General features: G+C 41.0%; 1 protein-coding gene across 2 annotated transcripts in view; it reads left to right on the top strand.

Moving 5' to 3' along the window:
* Positions 1-1,251: 1,251 nt before the first annotated feature.
* Positions 1,252-19,391, top strand: part of LOC100370107 (Golgi-associated PDZ and coiled-coil motif-containing protein-like) — a 31,178-nt gene continuing 13,038 nt past the window's right edge. Inside the window, exons 1-3 of one of the 2 annotated variants that reach the window (XM_085505158.1) lie at positions 1,252-1,499; positions 10,252-10,416; positions 17,130-17,305. In XM_085505158.1, the coding sequence (XP_085361284.1) occupies positions 1,269-1,499; positions 10,252-10,416; positions 17,130-17,305 (572 nt within the window). In that variant the 5' untranslated portion in view covers positions 1,252-1,268. The remainder of the gene's footprint in view (positions 1,500-10,251; positions 10,417-17,129; positions 17,306-19,391) is intronic. The other variant, XM_085505159.1, reaches the window with a different exon arrangement.

Below are 19,391 nucleotides of genomic sequence, written 5' to 3'. Positions count from 1 at the left end.
CTTTATTAATTTGCGTTTCTAACCCACTTTCGGGCAAGTTTGTTGTTTTAGTTGTGTTTAGTTTAGTTTTTTATACTAGTGTATCTTCTTTTTTTTATTCTGAATGTTTCTGACATGGAATGATACATGCTTTATTGTACTTAGATCTATGTCCATTTTTAGGATAAGACTATTACATTACAAACTTTTGTTACAATCAATTTGCACTGATTATTTGTTCAAACCACTATAATATCAATATATGAATATGTGAATATACAATGGAGGGTATGTTTAGCGTGTATATATGTCACTCAGTTTTTACAACTATTCATGGACCTCTTCCCTACACTTTTCAAAGTGCGGGTACCCCTGACAATGTATACTGTGATACATGTATGTGATGCTTTTTTATAAACAGCCTTCCAGTTTTCGTAAGTCAAAATATGTTTTATTAGGTCATATAATATGAGGTTATTACGAGGATACCTCAAAGTATGCACGAAGACAGTACAGCGGCAGTAACGACCGACGCGTAGCGGAGGTCAATGCGACGGCGTACAAAATTATTTTATTTTGATGAACATAATACTAGTAAACTAAATGTTTGCTGTGTAGATCCTAATTATTTTAAATTAATTCACATCTCCAAGTTTATAAATTATCATTTTTACACAAATTATGTAATGAGGACATTAGAATATGAACGAAAGTCAGACTATTACGAAAGTCCATGGTCCGACAGAACACATAATATCTGTAAAAATAACGTGAAACACAATTAAGTGCTTACAAAGTAAAATCAAAGATTTATTGGAAGAAACATCTGAATACACCACATACTTTGCTAATCCGAATAATCAATTACAAATCATTATGATAAACTTGTTTTATCCGTTTATTTGCTAAATTCTTTACAAAAATAACATTTTATTGAGACAGTAATACTACGCAGTTTTTCCTGTCAAATTCTGGATAATTTGCTTCTATTTTTTTTTTTTTTTTTTTTTACAGGGATGGAAACTATTTAATATGCTATTGAACTTTGTTCGCTGTATTCCGAGAAGAGCTTTTTGTTATTTCCTTCAGCAGATACGATTGACTAGTATGATTGCATTTTAGACCTTGCTATTCCTGTCTTAGGGCTAAATTAATTATTTTAGAAAAGCCATTGTCTTCTTAATGTAGTTCGTTTATTATTTGTTTTTTGTCACCAATGTACTAGTATTCCACGGAATTGTGTACGTGTTTCGATAAACAATAATAAAGTCACGCGAGACTGTATCCCTATGCATTATGGGGTAAAAGGTTTCAACATGGCGGCTATGCACTGGCTTGATATTTTGGAAAAAGAATTCGACAAAGCTTTTGTGGATGTGGACTTACTACTTGGGGACATTGACCCAGACCAGTGTGAACTCACTTATGAGGGAAGACAGAAGATGACCGCTTTGAGTGCTGCGTTTGCTCAGCTCTGTCACAAAGCGCAGACGATTTTCCAAAATAATGCCAAGTTGGAGGTAGGTGCGGCAGACAGGTTGAATGCATGTGGATGCATGACACGCACGCAATTACTCGTTCTTTTTATTTAATGACTACATATATCTATCAGTCTGATCGTTAGCTTTTTTATTCAAACTGATATTATTAAGGTATTTTGCCCAAGTTTTGTTATTGCGTTTTTACGTTGCCGACGAATATGAAACCTTGTGACAACACACGAGTGAGCGAGTTTTCCTAGAATAACAATTATTGAAGTCGTGTCTCGTGTGTCCAAGAGTACCGACGTCACTTTGCATGTTACATTTTGCTGTATGTTGCCCACCATTGGATCGAAACATTTAATTATATTACAATAAAAATATATGAATCACTGAAGAATTTCGGGGAATAATAACTACGTACATGTTTTATCAGTAACGAAACTATTAGTGTGTATATTGCACTTGTGAAAAATATTTATTTATTAATAAAAAAAAAACATACAATGCATATACAGACATTACAGTTATGCACTAGTCAATGTAAACCCTCTCCTCTCATCCTCAAAATATGTGGGAAAATGTCTGCTGGAGCTGCTTAATATATTGGATTAACTCAATTAACGATGATAACAGACAAAACACTAATACAAAAAACAAACTGAGGACCTACACAAAATTTAAAACAAACTTCATTTTGGAAAACTTATTAAGTTAATTAAGCTAAAAAATAAAGAACTGAAAAGTACTAAATTCAGACTGAGCAATCATAGTTTAGAAATTGAAAAAGGAAGACACAACAGAATCAAAAGTAGTGACAGAATCTGCAAAGTGTGTAATAAAAATGATATTGAAGATGAACATCACTTCCTCATAATATACCCAGTATATAGTAAAGAGAGGGTGTTTTATACAATGAAGCTGAAAAGATTATTCCTGACTTTACAAATCTTACACCTGAAAATAAATTCATAAAAATAATGTCAAATAATAACTTAACAATTCCTCAGGCACAATATCTTAAATACAGCTTTGTTATCAGACAGCAGCACCTACTTAGTCATTGACTTTTTTTTTAATATCTACAGTATTATGTGTTCATTGGGATTTTGTTTTTATATTCAGTTTATAGTTTTTTGTTGGTGTTTCATTTTATTATATATATAATTTAGTCTGTTTTTGGTTGTCCTTTCAGTTTAAACTATTAGCCATTGTACTTTGATTAATTTTTATCTGTAATTTTTGTTTGTAACCTTTAACCTCCTTCAGTAGGTTGTTATGAGTTAATAATAATATATTATGCCCACCCCCTGGATTAGCACAAAAAGACACTGGTGGCTGTTATTCAGAAATAAGAGTTTTGTCCACTACTGCACAGGGATAGTGTGCCCTTAGTGCATTACAAATTCATCTTATGTATCTATCACATTTGGGACACACACTAGTTTCAAAATAAGGTTTCCTACAAATTTGACGCAAGTACAATCCCTGCTTCTGCACAATACAACTGGGAACAAGGTCTTGACTTGGACATTGAAATATGATTCACTGAATTATTATTTTTTGTACAATGCATTTGTTCTTCAATTTCTGGTTTAATGACTTCCTGATACTTGTGTATGTGTTGTTGCCTTAAATTTTTCTGGCAAAGTCATGTTTATAAATTATAAGACAATAGTTTATTTAAGGCTAATTTATATGGAAAAATACTGGTATGAAATTTGGTAAAAAAAAATTTCAAAGATTTACTACCCCAGTAATATATAAATACGCTACTGAATTATATGAGAGACACATGAGTAGGTGTATGCTTTGCAGCTGTTGTATTATCTGGTCACAGCTGATACAATAATTACCATACCACGTACATGTAGTACTGTTTCCCATACACAACAGTCACCATTTGTAACTTTGTCTTAATTAATTTGCAAGGAATTCACATGAATTAGGATATTTACAATTCCATTTGCATTCATTTTTAGGAGTCATAGAAGCTGTCATCAAAGATTTTGTAGAACCAGTTGCCATTCACTGTCATAGAACCAGTCGGCAGTTGCTGTCATAGAACCAGTCGGCAGTTGCTGTCATAGAACCAGTCGTTGGAGACTGTCATAGAACAAGTCACCGGAGACTGTCATAGAACCAGTCACCAGAGACTGTCATAGAACCAGTCGTCAGAGACTGCCATAGAACCAGTCGCCGGAGACTGTCATAGAACCAGTCGCCAGAGACTGTCATAGAACCAGCGGCCAGTCACTGTCATAGAACCGGTCGCCGGCGACTGTCATAAAATCAGTCACTGGAGACTGTCATAGAACCAGTCGCCAGTCACTGTCATAGAACCAGTCGCCGGAGACTGTCATAGAACCAGTAGCCAGTCACTGTCATAGAACCAGTCGCCAGTCACTGTCATAGAACCAGTCGCCAGTCACTGTCATAGAACCAGTCACCGGAGACTGTCATAGAACCAGTCGCCAGTCACTGTCATAGAACCAGTTGCGCCAGTCACTGTCATAGAACTAGTCGCCAGTTACTGTCATAGAACCAGTCGCCAGTCACTGTCATAGAACCAGTCGCCGCAGACTGTCATAGAACAAGTCACCGGAGACTCATAGAACCAGTCGCTAGACACTGTCATAGAACCAGTCACCGGAGACTGTCATAGAACCAGTTGCTGCAGAGTGTCGTAGAACAAGTCACCGGAGACTGTCGTAGAACAAGTCACCGGAGACTGTCATAGAACCAGTCGCCAGAGACTGTCATAGAACCAGTCACCAGAGACTGTCATAGAACTAGCGACCAGTCACTGTCATAGAACCAGTCTTCGGCGACTGTCATAAAATCAGTCACCGGAGACTATCATAGAACCAGTCGCCAGTCACTGTCATAGAACCAGTCGCCGGAGACTGTCATAGAACCAGTCACCGGAGACTGTCATAGAACCAGTCGTCAGAGACTGCCATAGAACCAGTCGCCGGAGACTGTCATAGAACCAGTCGCCAGAGACTGTCATAGAACCAGCGGCCAGTCACTGTCATAGAACCGGTCGCCGGCGACTGTCATAAAATCAGTCACTGGAGACTGTCATAGAACCAGTCGCCAGTCACTGTCATAGAACCAGTCGCCGGAGACTGTCATAGAACCAGTAGCCAGTCACTGTCATAGAACCAGTCGCCAGTCACTGTCATAGAACCAGTCGCCAGTCACTGTCATAGAACCAGTCACCGGAGACTGTCATAGAACCAGTCGCCAGTCACTGTCATAGAACCAGTTGCGCCAGTCACTGTCATAGAACCAGTCGCCAGTTACTGTCATAGAACCAGTCGCCAGTCACTGTCATAGAACCAGTCGCCGCAGACTGTCATAGAACAAGTCACCAGAGACTCATAGAACCAGTCGCCAGACACTGTCATAGAACCAGTCACCGGAGACTGTCATAGAACCAGTCGCCAGTCACTGTCATAGAACCAGTCGCTGGAGACTGTCATAGAACCAGTCACCGGAGACTGTCATAGAACCAGTCACCAGTCACTGTCATAAAACCAGTCGCCAGTCACTGTCATAGAACCAGTCGCCAGAGACTGTCATAGAACCAGTCGCCAGTCACTGTCATAGAACCAGTTGCCGGAGACTGTCATAGAACCAGTTGCTGCAGACTGTCGTAGAACAAGTCACCGGAGACTGTCGTAGAACAAGTCACCGGAGACTGTCATAGAACCAGTCGCCAGAGACTGTCATAGAACCAGTCGCCAGAGACTGTCATAGAACCAGTCGCCAGAGACTGTCATAGAACCAGTCGCTGCAGACTGTCATAGAACCAGTTGCCGGAGACTGTCATAGAACCAGCGGCCAGTCACTGTCATAGAACCGGTCGCTGGCGACTGTCATAAAATCAGTCACTGGAGACTGTCATAGAACCAGTCGCCAGTCACTGTCATAGAACCAGTCGCCGGAGACTGTCATAGAACCAGTAGCCAGTCACTGTCATAGAACCAGTCGCCAGTCACTGTCATAGAACCAGTCGCCAGTCACTGTCATAGAACCAGTCACCGGAGACTGTCATAGAACCAGTTGCTGCAGACTGTCGTAGAACAAGTCACCGGAGACTGTCATAGAACCAGTCACCAGAGACTGTCATAGAACCAGTCGCCGCAGACTGTCATACAACCAGTCGCCAGAGACTGTCATAGAACCAGTCGCTGCAGACTGTCATAGAACCAGTTGCCGGAGACTGTCATAGAACCAGTCACCGGAGACTGTCATAGAACCAGTCACCAGAGACTGTCATAGAACCAGTCACCAGAGACTGTCATAGAACTAGCGGCCAGTCACTGTCATAGAACCAGTCTTCGGCGACTGTCATAAAATCAGTCACCGGAGACTATCATAGAACCAGTCGCCAGTCACTGTCATAGAACCAGTCGCCGGAGACTGTCATAGAACCAGTCACCGGAGACTGTCATAGAACCAGTCACTGTCATAAAACCAGTCACCAGTTACTGTCATAGAACCAGTCGTCAGAGACTGTCATAGAACCAGTCGCCAGTCACTGTCATAGAACCAGTCGCCGGAGACTGTCATAGAACCAGTCACCGGAGACTGTCATAGAACCAGTCACCAGTCACTGTCATAAAACCAGTCGCCAGTCACTGTCATAGAACCAGTCGCCAGAGACTGTCATAGAACCAGTCGCCAGTCACTGTCATAGAACCAGTTGCCGGAGACTGTCATAGAACCAGTTGCTGCAGACTGTCGTAGAACAAGTCACCGGAGACTGTCGTAGAACAAGTCACCGGAGACTGTCATAGAACCAGTCGCCAGAGACTGTCATAGAACCAGTCGCCAGAGACTGTCATAGAACCAGTCGCTGCAGACTGTCATAGAACCAGTTGCCGGAGACTGTCATAGAACCCGTCACCGGAGACTGTCATAGAACCAGTCGCCAGAGACTGTCATAGAACCAGTCACCAGAGACTGTCATCAGTCACCGGAGACTATCATAGAACATGTCGCCAGTCACTGTCATAGAACCAGTCGCCGGAGACTGTCATAGAACCAGTCGCCAGAGACTGTCATAGAACCAGTCGCTGCAGACTGTCATAGAACCAGTTGCCGGAGACTGTCATAGAACCAGTCACCGGAGACTGTCATAGAACCAGTCGCCAGAGACTGTCATAGAACCAGTCACCAGAGACTGTCAAAGAACCAGCGGCCAGTCACTGTCATAGAACCAGTCTTCGGCGACTGTCATAAAATCAGTCACCGGAGACTATCATAGAACATGTCGCCAGTCACTGTCATAGAACCAGTTGCCGGAGACTGTCATAGAACCAGTCACCGGAGACTGTCATAGAACCAGTCGCCAGTCACTGTCATAGAACCAGTCGCCAGAGACTGTCATAGAACCAGTCGCCAGAGACTGTCATAGAACCAGTCGCCAGTCACTGTCATAGAACCAGTCACCAGAGACTGTCATAGAACCAGTCGCCAGTCACTGTCGTAGAACCAGTCACCAGAGACTGTCGTAGAACCAGTCACCAGAGACTGTCATAGAACCAGTCGCCAGTCACTGTCATAGAACCAGTTGCCGGAGACTGTCATAGAACCAGTCACCGGAGACTGTCATAGAACCAGTCACCGGAGACTGTCATAGAACCAGTCACCAGAGACTGTCATAGAACCAGTCGCCAGTCACTGTCATAGAACCAGCTGCCGGAGACTGTCATCGAACCAGTCACCGGAGACTGTCATAGAACTAGTCGCCAGAGACTGTCATAGAACCAGTCGCCAGTCACTGTCATAGAACCAGCTGCCGGAGACTGTCATAGAACCAGTCGCCGCAGACTGTCATAGAACAAGTCACCGGAGACTGTCATAGAACTAGTCGCCAGAGACTGTCATAGAACCAGTCGCCAGAGACTGTCATAGAACCAGTCGCCAGTCACTCTCAAAGAAACTGTTGCCGGAGACTGTCATAGAACCAGTTGCCGGAAACTGTCATAGAACCAGTTGCCGGAGACTGTCATAGAACCAGTCACCGGAGACTGTCATAAAACCAGTCGCCAGAGACTGTCATAGAACCAGTCACCAGAGACTGTCATAGAACCAGCGGCCAGTCACTGTCAGAACCGGTCGCCGGCGACTGTCATAAAATCAGTCACTGGAGACTGTCATAGAATCAGTCGCCAGTCACTGTCATAGAACCAGTCACCGGAGACTGTCATAGAACCAGTTGCCAGAGACTGTCATAGAACTAGTCGCCAGAGACTGTCATAGAACCAGTCGCCAGTCACTGTCATAGAACCAGTTGCCAGAGACTGTCATAGAACTAGTCGCCACAGACTGTCATAGAACCAGTCGCCAGAGACTGTTATAGAACAAGTCACCAGAGACTGTCATAGAACCAGTCGCCAGTCGCTGTCATAGAACCAGTCGCCACAGACTGTCATAGAACTAGGCACCGGAGACTGTCATAGAACCAGTCGCCAGAGACTGTCATAGAACCAGTCGCCACAGACTGTCATAGAACTAGGCACCGGAGACTGTCATAGAACCAGTCACCAGAGACTGTCATAGAACCAGTCGCCAGTCACTGTCATAGAACCAGTCGCCGCATACTGTCATAGAACAAGTCACCGGAGACTGTCATAGAACCAGTCACCAGAGACTGTCATAGAACCAGTCGCCGCAGACTGTCATAGAACCAGTCGCCAGAGACTGTCATAGAACAAGTCACCGGAGACTGTCATAGAACCAGTCGCCAGAGACTGTCATAGAACCAGTCGCCGCAGACTGTCATAGAACCAGTCACCAGAGACTGTCATAGAACCAGCCACCGGAGACTGTCATACAACCAGTCGCCGCAGACTGTCATAGAACCAGTCGCCAGAAACTGTCATAGAACAAGTCACCAGAGACTGTCATAGAACCAGTCACCGGAGACTGTCATAGAACCGGTCGCCAGTCACTGTCATAGAACCAGTCACTGTCATAGAACCAGTCGCCAGTCACTGTCATAGAACCAGTCGCCAGTCACTGTCATAGAACCAGTCGCCAGTCACTGTCATAGAACCAGTCGTCAGAGACTGTCATAGAACCAGTCGTCAGAGACTGTCATAGAACCAGTCGCCAGTCACTGTCATAGAACCAGTCGCCAGTCACTGTCGTAGAACCAGTCGCCAGTCACTGTCATAGGACCAGTCGCCAGTCACTGTCATAGAACCAGTCGCCAGTCACTGTCATAGAACCAGTCGCCAGTCACTGTCATAGAACCAGTCGCCAGAGACTGTCATAGAACAAGTCACCGGAGACTGTCATAGAACCAGTCGCCTGTCACTGTCATAGAACCAGTCGCCAGAGACTGTCATAGAACCAGTCGCCAGAGACTGTCATAGAACCAGTCACCAGAGACTGTCATAGAACCAGTCGCTAGTCACTGTCATAGGACCAGCTGCCGGAGACTGTCATAGAACCAGTCACCGGAGACTGTCATAGAACCAGTCGCCAGTCACTGTAATAGAACCAGTCGTCGCAGACTGTCATAGAACCAGTCGCCAGAGACTGTCATAGAACCAGTCGCCAGAGACTGTCATAGAACCAGTCGCCAGAGACTGTCATAGAACCAGTCACCAGAGACTGTCATAGAACCAGTCGCCAGTCACTGTCATAGGACCAGTCGCCAGTCACTGTCATAGAACCAGTCGCCAGTCACTGTCATAGAACCAGTCGCCAGTCACTGTCATAGAACCAGTCGCCAGAGACTGTCATAGAACAAGTCGCCAGTCACTGTCATAGAACCAGTTGCCGGAGACTGTCATAGAACCAGTTGCCGGAAACTGTCATAGAACCAGTTGCCGGAGACTGTCATAGAACCAGTCACCGGAGACTGTCATAAAACCAGTCGCCAGAGACTGTCATAGAACCAGTCGCCAGAGACTGTCATAGAACCAGTCGCCAGTCACTGTCATAGAACTAGAAGCAGTCAACACAGACTTGTTCTTTCTTTTGTTTCAAAAATACATGCTGGAAAGGCCTAGGGAAGAATATAATAAAATAAGATTTCTAGTTTATCATATACAATATTACAGGACAGATCCAAAATGCATATCACATAACTTTTTTTTCTAGTACTTGCTGCCAGAAGGTTGTCGAGCACATCCAGGTTTAACTAAAATGATTTATTTTAGCAAGGTTGTGTATATTTTGTGAATTATTATTCAGTCTCTACAAATTATAGGTTAAAATTTTTAAAAATCCTAGTCGATTAGATCAAGTATCATGAATGAGCAGAATTGCCACACATTTTTCGCACAAAATTAGTATACAAGGCACATACAATGATGTATTTGTATTGACTGTTATCTCAATATTATGTTCTTTCACTTTTTCGAATACTCGTGATTGTCACCAGCGTAGCATCAAGAGTCATCTATGGCTCAGATTGATGGCAGTACTCACGCATGTCTACTGACGTCGATCTAAGAGAAAATATCATGGGATATATAAAAGAAACTGAGTTCTCTTCAGATGGATTTAGCAAAGTTGTTTTCCCTTGAAAAAAATAATGCATTTATTACGCTAAAGTGTGTTCTCATCATTCATTTCAACAATAATTTGCTCAAATGGATATGCTTGTAAACCAAAAATCACTTAATCATTAAAATTAAAATTACTAAAAATTTTGACTGGAGACCTCTGTAATTTACGTACCGGTAACTGTATGCAGTACTAATTAACCAAATAAATGTACTTTTTAGAATTTCATCTTTTAAATATGTTTATTTCTTTCAAGGCTCAGGTAATGAATTTAAGAACTGACTGCTGTGAAGTAAGAGCTACAAAGAATGTGTTAGAAAAAGAACTTCATAACCAACTACTACAATTACATGCTGTGCAGCTTCAACTACATGCTAAATCAGGACAAAATGTAGACTCTGATGCCATCAAAGCAAAACTAGTAAGAAACACTTCATGTCAGATATATAGAAAGTGATTTCTGTAATGTACTTAATGTACTATTTATTAAATGTTACATGTACATCTCTAATATCATTAACCCTTTTCCGGTCAAGTCGGTGAAAAACCGCCGTCAATATGGGTATGCTAGAATTTACCACTCCAGCTAGCTAACTGGTTAAGTGAAAAACGGCCTGCTGTTTAGGTTGCTCAGACGGTCAAGCGTTTATAATACGTTGTACGGAACCTGATATTTTACACAAATTATGGAGGGAGAGAATTTGTTTTCGGTTCCGTCAAGTCAAATAAATTAACCAAGTAATAAAGAATGTAATTCTATACTCTTGTCTGCTCATTTCACTATTTTACCGTCACAACACGACGTTTGCGACGACGTAAAAAAAAACGCCTTGACCACATTGCAAACTGCAGCATTACAACCGTATTTGAACGACACAATTCACGATTATAACGGTAGTAACGTATTTTGACCAGCTTGGCAAATAGTTCCGGCACTTAGAATGAATAGCATGACGGATTCAAACGGCTGAGCTTGGAATGTCGGCAATCACCAACGTAAAATGACCGGGACAGCTGGTGGGAAATATTCAAGTCCACGTGATTTCACCATCTGAGCTAGCATATGCAATTCTATGTGTATGCAAATTGTAACCAATCCGTGTTAGAAAAAATAACATATTTATTTTCATAACAATAAATATTCAAATTGTGGGGAGATGCAGTCTTGTGGACATCTGGTCGTTCAGTATAAATATGGCAAGAAAGTGAGATAAAGCTCAGACTCGCTGTGTGCCTCCTTTCTGACACGTATGTTAATATGTCATTCTATACAGATAGGAAGTGTTTTATGAAGGCAAGAAGGAAATTGAAGAAAACGCGTCAATCGTGCAGTGGCACGGGGAGTGATAATTTTGATATTGACACGACAGATTTTTCACTAGCAAAGAGTGGGAAAAGGAAGAAATCCAAAGGAAACATTTGACGTCGGTGAGTTACCAGCCGAACGTACCACGGACACCGGTGATAATAGTTCACTCAGGAAAAGGCGTAAAAAGAAAAAGAACAAACGCAAGTCGGAGACTGTCTTCTCTGTCAATGAACATGCGATTACAGAAGTAAGCCGTTTGAAGGACTTCGGGGGGCAAACCAGGAGGCAAGCGTAAATCGAAGACGAACCGTAAAGTGGTTGAATCGCCAGTTGCCGACGAAGCAGATGCCCGAAGAAAAGGGAGTTAATCACGCTGAAATACAACGTGCCGTCGAAGATGTGATACAATGTTTGCGATTCGGAACCGTCGACATCCGCCACAACTGTCAACGCAGAAAAGCAGGGGCCTGAACATATCGACCAAGCGAGTACGCAACAAAACGTCGATGTCACCAAAGAAATGGCACAAGAAAATGTATGCGATACAGAACAATCAACACTTGCGAGTTTCCCCGAAAAACAAACTATAAACAAACATGTTGTGTATGCACACGCATCGCCAATGGACACGCGTGATGATGAACTTGTATTGGACGAAAAAACAGGTGAACTACGAAGATGACTTCATAGGTGCAAATGACGACTATACAGATTCAGAAATCGATGAAGATCGTGCTGAGAATGATGGATTTTTAGAGCAACGTTACCCACTTGTACTCGATAGCGACATTGAAATTGAATCAGACACAGAAATTGGTGCTACATTCGATTATGTTGCCTCCGGCACTGGTGAACGGAGAATGGCCACAGAGGAAGACGGCGATATATTTACCATTCCAGTTTTTGAACACGAACCTGGACCAACTTTCGAACTGCCTTCTTATGCTTGTGAGGTGGAATATTTCTACAAATTTATCCCACCAGAACTGATAGAACTGGCTTCCACCGAGACTAATAAATACGCCAAATATCATCAAAAATACATTGCAAAAAAATTAAATGCCCGCTGGCGTAATACAAATTTCAGTGAAATGCAAACATTCTTTGGTGTGATGATATGTATGGGTGTTGATCACAAATCAGCAATCGACGATTACTGGTCGAGTGACCCTTTCCTGCAGAACATGGGAATAGCATCAGTAATGACTCGGGCCAGATTTCAAATCTTAATGCGTTATTTCCATTTAGCTGATCCAGTAAATGACCCATGGCGGGATCCTGACATTGAACATCGTCGTCAACGATCAGAGGCCGATCCGTTGTATAAAATCAATCCGTGGCTGAAACCCGTACTCGAAAATTGTCGGCAATATTATCAGATGGGACAGGAAATTTCGATTGACGAGGGTATGGTGAGATTCAAGGGAAGGTCCATGTTTAAGCAGAGATTGCCCCACAAACCCAATCGTGATGGCTTCAAAATATGACAGGTGTGCGACTCGTCGTCGTCTTACATTGCGAACTTTGAACCGTATTTGGGAGTGAAATATAAAACTACCAATGAGGGTACAGCCCTTCACAGAAAAAAACCATATTTTCTGTGATTCGCTTTTTACCTCAGTTAACACAGCCCTTGAATTACAAGACAAGAAAGTGTACATGGTCGGTAGTTTTAGCAAATGTTATCATTAATTTAGTTTCATGCTCAATCGGTATTTATAGGTTTTATTGTCAGGATAGTTCATCGGGTCAAGTCGGTGGAAATACGTTTCTGCTTGAGTATATATACACGCCAAGTCCCTGCAGTTACGTTCTCGCTAGTTCGTTTTATTTCAAGTCATTAAATATACGTAGAAATATTTAGTTAGTTAATCGGGTCATGTCGGTGAATATACGTTGCTGTGTGAAGGTAACCCCGATCAAGTCGTTGCAGTTACGTTCTTGTTCGTTTCAGTCTCAGTTTGAGTCGTTAAATATACGTTGTAAGTGTGGGCTTACTCGTACGGTCAAGTCGGTTAATATACGTTAGAGCTTGAATATAACATCAGTCAAGTCACAGAAAGTACGTTGTAATATGTTACACATGTAGTTCAAGTCGTTGAATATACATTGCAATTTGAAATGTACGCTGTCAGGTCGAGTACGTCAAACACGTTTTCCCCCGTACATGTCCCAAATATCCCCATACTCACACGTTTTATTAGTCCCCGTTTGGACGTAGTCCGAAAACGGGGACTTATGTTTTGCCCTGTGTCCGTCTGTGCGTATCTCGAACATGCATGGACCGATTAAGTTCAAACTTCACTCATACATCACACATATGCACATGCATTTTTTTCATGATCCGATTAACGATAGCCGAATAGCGGCCATTTTAAGGCCGAAAATGCATCAAAATCGCACATTTTCACCATTCCGGACCCGGATCTCAGTTATGCATGGACGGATTTCGTTCAAATTTGGTACATACATTAAACATAATAGAACCTTGATGCACGTCATTTTTTTTCTGGATCGGGTTTGAAATGGCCGACTGGCGGCCATTTTGTTTTAAAGAATTCAGTTCTGGATCCGTATCTGAGACATGCCTGGATTGATCGAGTTCAAACTTCACACACACAAGGTACATCATGTCACAAATATGTATGTGCATTTGTTTCATGATCTCATTAACGATAGCCAAATGGCGGCCGCTTTAAGGCCGAAAATGCATTGAAATCGCACATTTTCACCATTCCGGACCTGGATCTCAGTTATGCATGGACGGATTTTGTTCAAATTTGGTACATACATTAAACATAATAGGACCTTGGTGCACGTCATTTTTTTTTTTCGATCAAGTTCGAAATGGCCGACTGGTGGCCATTTTGTTTTAAAGAATTCAGTTCTGGATCCGTATCCGAGACATGTCTGGATTGATCAAGTTCAATCTTCACACACACATGGTACAATGTACATCATGTCACAAATAGATATGTGCATTTGTTTCATGATTAGCTGAATGATGGCCATTTTAAGGCTGAAAATGCATCAAAATCACGTATTTTCACAATTCCGGAACTGGATCTGTCATGCATGGATGGATTTTGTTCAGATTTAGTACAATGTGTACATATACAGGTGCATTTCGGTCATGATCTGCTTTGAATGTATATGTCACTCAAATATGAACGGAACGGGGACGTGTCATTGACAATGACTTGTTTCTTCTTACTTCGAACTTGCATTCATGTAGTGACCTTGTACTTGCTCGTAATGTGTTTTCAATTAAGCAATATTTATTTCAATGTTTAACACATGTTTATTGAGACTGTACAAAGGGCAGAACATCGCTATTTAACCACAGTAAAAAATGTGTATACGAGAAATTGTTGTCCATGGTGGTAATGAAGTGTGTATGCGAACAGATTGCAAAAAATGTGAAAACTGAGGTTGATACAGTCTGTTAACTATGGCCTATTTTTGCAAAAATGTCTGGCAGGATAGCATGCACCGATGCTGGCGACTGGAGTGCATTGAATCATGACCGTTTTTCACCGACTTAACCTGTTAGCCTGAAAATCCCCTGATCGGAAAAGGGTTAAGGGGAATGCTGGATGACTATGTATTAGGCCAATGGTAAAACAATGTAAACTATGCCTGGCTGGCGATCTAAAGTCGGGTTAACAATTTAGTTGCAACCATTCAAAATTATGATAGCACTAATAATAATAGAAATACATTTTTCTTTTTAAGTATATAGCAACAAACAATAAAATAAAAATTAGATAAATTGTGGATAAGTTTATATATTTTTAGCTCTGCTGTCGACTTTGAGTGACTCATCGTTCGTGTCAACTTTTTGACTCCCGTGTGCGAAGCACAAAAAGGGAGTATTTGCAGTTAGTGTGTCTGTATGTGTGTGTGGGTATGTGTGGGTGGTGTGTGTGTGTGTGTGTATGTGTCCGTCCGTCTGTTCCACTGATATCTCAAGAACCATACATCAGTTTTTGATGAAACTTGGTGCATAGATGCTCTGGGCCAATGCGCAGATTTTGGTAAAAATCCATGCATATTAATTACCTAATTTGCATGATAATTAGCTGATTTTTAGCTGTTCCATGACTGTTCCACTGATATCTAAAGAACCACTCATTGGATTTTGATGAAACTTGGCACACAGATGCTTCAAACTAATGCGCAGATTTGATTAGTTTTGGGTAAAAATCTGTGCAATATTAATTACCTAATTTGCATAATGATTAATCAATTTTCGGCTTTTCCACTGATATCTCAAGTACTAATCATCACATTTTAATAAAACTTGGTACATAGATGTCATAGGACACTGCACAAACCTGATAGTTTTTAGGGTAATATCAGTATATATTAATTAGCTAATTTGCATAATTAATTAATTTTCAGCTTTTGATATTTCAAGTAGTAATCATCACATTTCAATGACACTTGGTACATAGATGTCGTAGGACACTGCACAGACCTGATAGTTTTTAGGGCAATACGAGTACATATTAATTACCTAATTTGAATAATTAATTAATTTTCAGCTTTTGATATATCAAGTAGTAATCATATTTCAATGAGACTTGCTACATAGATCTTCTAGGATTATGCAGGCACCTGATTAGTTTTAATTGGATATTAATTACCTAATTTGCATAATGTTCCACTGATATATAAAGAACCACAAATTATATTTTAATGAAACTTTTAAAGAGAACTATGCAGAAACCCAATTAGTTTTTGGTAAATATTTATGCTTATTAATCACCTAATTAACATAATTAATTAACACTGATATCTCAATTACTGATCATCACATTTAAATAAAATTTGGTACATAAATGCTCTAGGACAATAGACAGGCCTGATTAATTTTGGGTTAAAATTTGTTCATATTAATTCTCTAATTAGCATAATAATTCATAATTTTTTTGTTCTGTTCATATTAGTTACCTGATTTACATAATTAGTTTTCAGCTTTCCCATCAATATCTCATGTACTAGTAATTTTGAATTAATTTTTAATGTGTCTTCAATACTCTCAGCACACGGGAGTTCTTTCTAAGCTTGCTTTGATATTTGGCGTATTTGTACCTTGGACAGACCTCTCTCTTTCTTCATTTTGTGATAAATCTTCAATTCTCTAATTTTGATAAATATTTTTGTCATTTTTGGTAAAAAGTGATATTTTTGACTTCTTGTTAAAAACCGCAAGTCTGATTGCTTTGATATTATACACATAAGTACTACAGGCAGACCTTTTTCAAATTTGTTCATTTTGTGATGATATCAATTTTTTCTTGAAATGTGTATTGCTAACAGTGGGGCTATCTCAGCCGAGAGGCTGCATGTTTTAATTTCTTACTAAGAACCCATCATGAATAAATCTTTTTACAAATTTCATATTTTGCTCTCATTGTTTTGTTTTTTTAAAGTTCCAAAGCCACCATGTTCTATTGCTGATAATATATCTGTCCAATAGAAAGTGTGATAGTTGCAGTCTCAATCATTTGTTTTTAGAACGAACCACGTAGCTGCTCTATACTGACTGAGATTGTTTGATTATTGCCACTATAGGTCATTCTATAGAGGTGATGGTTAACACAGGTTTGACTGCAATAGCTTTCACATTAAGTATATCCCAGCCCTTGAAGCTGTTACACCATTAAAGGTGTACATACATGAAGTTGGTCACGCAAGCACTTCTGCGGGGCTGTGTGATGCAATTATTTAGGTACCAAGCAAACATGGCTATCAGTTCTTTACATAAAAGATAATAATAAAATGTGATGTGCATTTTGCTACTATTGTGTATTCAATAGGAAGGTGAAATGGAAAGATTCAAGAAGGATGCTATGAAAGAGGCCATAGTAGAAGCTGAAGTAAAAGAACTGAAAAAAGAGAACAGTGAACTTCGTCAACAAATTTTAGCATTACAAGGAGAAGTTTATGGTGCCAGATTAGCAGCAAAGTATCTTGACAAAGAATTAGCAGGCAGGTTAGTACCACAGTGTATTAGTAGGCAGGTTAGTACCACTGTGTATTAGTAGGCAGGTTACTACCACAGTGTATTAGTAGGTAGGTTACTACCACAGTGTATTAGTAGGCAGGTTACTACCACAGTGTATTAGTAGGCAGGTTACTACCACAGTGTATTAGTAGGCAGGTTAGTACCACAGTGTATTAGTAGGCAGGTTAGTACCACTGTGTATTAGTAGGCAGGTTACTACCACAGTGTATTAGTACACAGGTTACTACCACAGTGTATTAGTAGGCAGGTTAGTACCACAGTGTATTACTAGGCTGGTTAGTACCACAGTGTATTAGTAGGCTGGTTAGTACCACTGTGTATTAGTAGGCAGGTTACTACCAGTGTATTAGTAGGCAGGTTACTACCACAGTGTATTAGTAGGCAGGTTACTACCACAGTGTATTAGTAGACAGGTTACTACCACAGTGTATTAGTAGGCAGCTTAGTACCACAGTGTATTAGTAGGCAGGTTAGTACCACAGTGTATTAGTAGGCAGGTTACTACCACAGTGTATTAGTAGGCAGGTTACTACCACAGTGTATTAGTAGGCAGGTTAGTACCACAGTGTATTAGTAGGCAGGTTAGTACCACTGTGTATTAGTAGGCAGGTTACTACCACAGTGTATTAGTACACAGGTTACTACCACAGTGTATTAGTAGGCAGGTTAGTACCACAGTGTATTACTAGGCTGGTTAGTACCACAGTGTATTAGTAGGCTGGTTAGTACCACTGTGTATTAGTAGGCAGGTTACTACCAGTGTATTAGTAGGCAGGTTACTACCACAGTGTATTAGTAGGCAGGTTACTACCACAGTGTATTAGTAGGCAGGTTACTACCACAGTGTATTAGTAGGCAGCTTAGTACCACAGTGTATTAGTAGGCAGGTTACTACCACAGTGTATTAGTAGGCAGGTTACTACCACAGTGTATTAGTAGGCAGGTTAGTACCACAGTGTATTAGTAGGCAGGTTAGTACCACAGTGTATTAGTAGACAGGTTAGTACCACTGTGTATTAGTAGGCTGGTTACTACCACAGTGTATTAGTAGGCAGGTTAGTACCACAGTGTATTAGTAGGCAGGTTAGTACCACAGTGTATTAGTAGGCAGGTTACTACCACAGTGTATTAGTAGGCAGGTTACTACCACAGTGTATTAGTAGGCAGGTTACTACCACAGTGTATTAGTAGGCAGGTTACTACCACAGTGTATTAGTAGGCAGGTTACTACCACAGTGTATTAGTAGGCAGGTTAGTACCACAGTGTATTAGTACACAGGTTACTACCACAGTGTATTAGTAGGCAGCTTAGTACCACAGTGTATTAGTAGGCAGGTTAGTACCACAGTGTATTAGTAGGCAGGTTAGTACCACTGTGTATTAGTAGGCAGGTTAGTACCACTGTGTATTAGTAGGCAGGTTAGTACCACAGTGTATTAGTAGGCAGGTTAGTACCACAGTGTATTAGTAGGCAGGTTAGTACCACTGTGTATTAGTAGGCAGGTTACTACCACAGTGTATAAGTAGGCAGGTTACTACCACAGTGTATAAGTAGGCAGGTTAGTACCACAGTATATTAGTAGGCAGGTTACTACCACAGTGTATTAGTAGGCAGGTTACTACCACAGTGTATTAGTAGGCAGGTTACTACCACAGTGTATTAGTAGGCAGGTTACTACCACAGTGTATTAGTAGGCAGGTTAGTACCACAGTGTATTAGTAGGCAGGTTAGTACCACAGTGTATTAGTAGGCAGGTTAGTATCACTGTGTATTAGTAGGCAGGTTACTACCACAGTGTATTAGTACACAGGTTACTACCACAGTGTATTTGTAGGCAGGTTAGTACCACAGTGTATTAGTAGGCAGGTTAGTACCACTGTATTAGTAGACAGGTTACTACCACAGTGTATTAGTAGGCAGGTTACTACCGCAGTGTATCAGTAGGCAGGTTAGTACCACTGTGTATTAGTAGACAGATTAGTACCACTGCGTATTAGTGGACAGGTTAGAACCATGCTGTCATGCCATGTGTTATTGGTAGTTATTATTTTC

Source organism: Saccoglossus kowalevskii, chromosome 11 (assembly GCF_978046115.1).
Source record: "Saccoglossus kowalevskii chromosome 11, keSacKowa6.1, whole genome shotgun sequence".
NCBI lineage: Eukaryota > Metazoa > Hemichordata > Enteropneusta > Harrimaniidae > Saccoglossus > Saccoglossus kowalevskii.
Note: the sequence above shows the minus strand (reverse complement) of the source record. Positions and strands in the feature narration are given on the sequence as shown.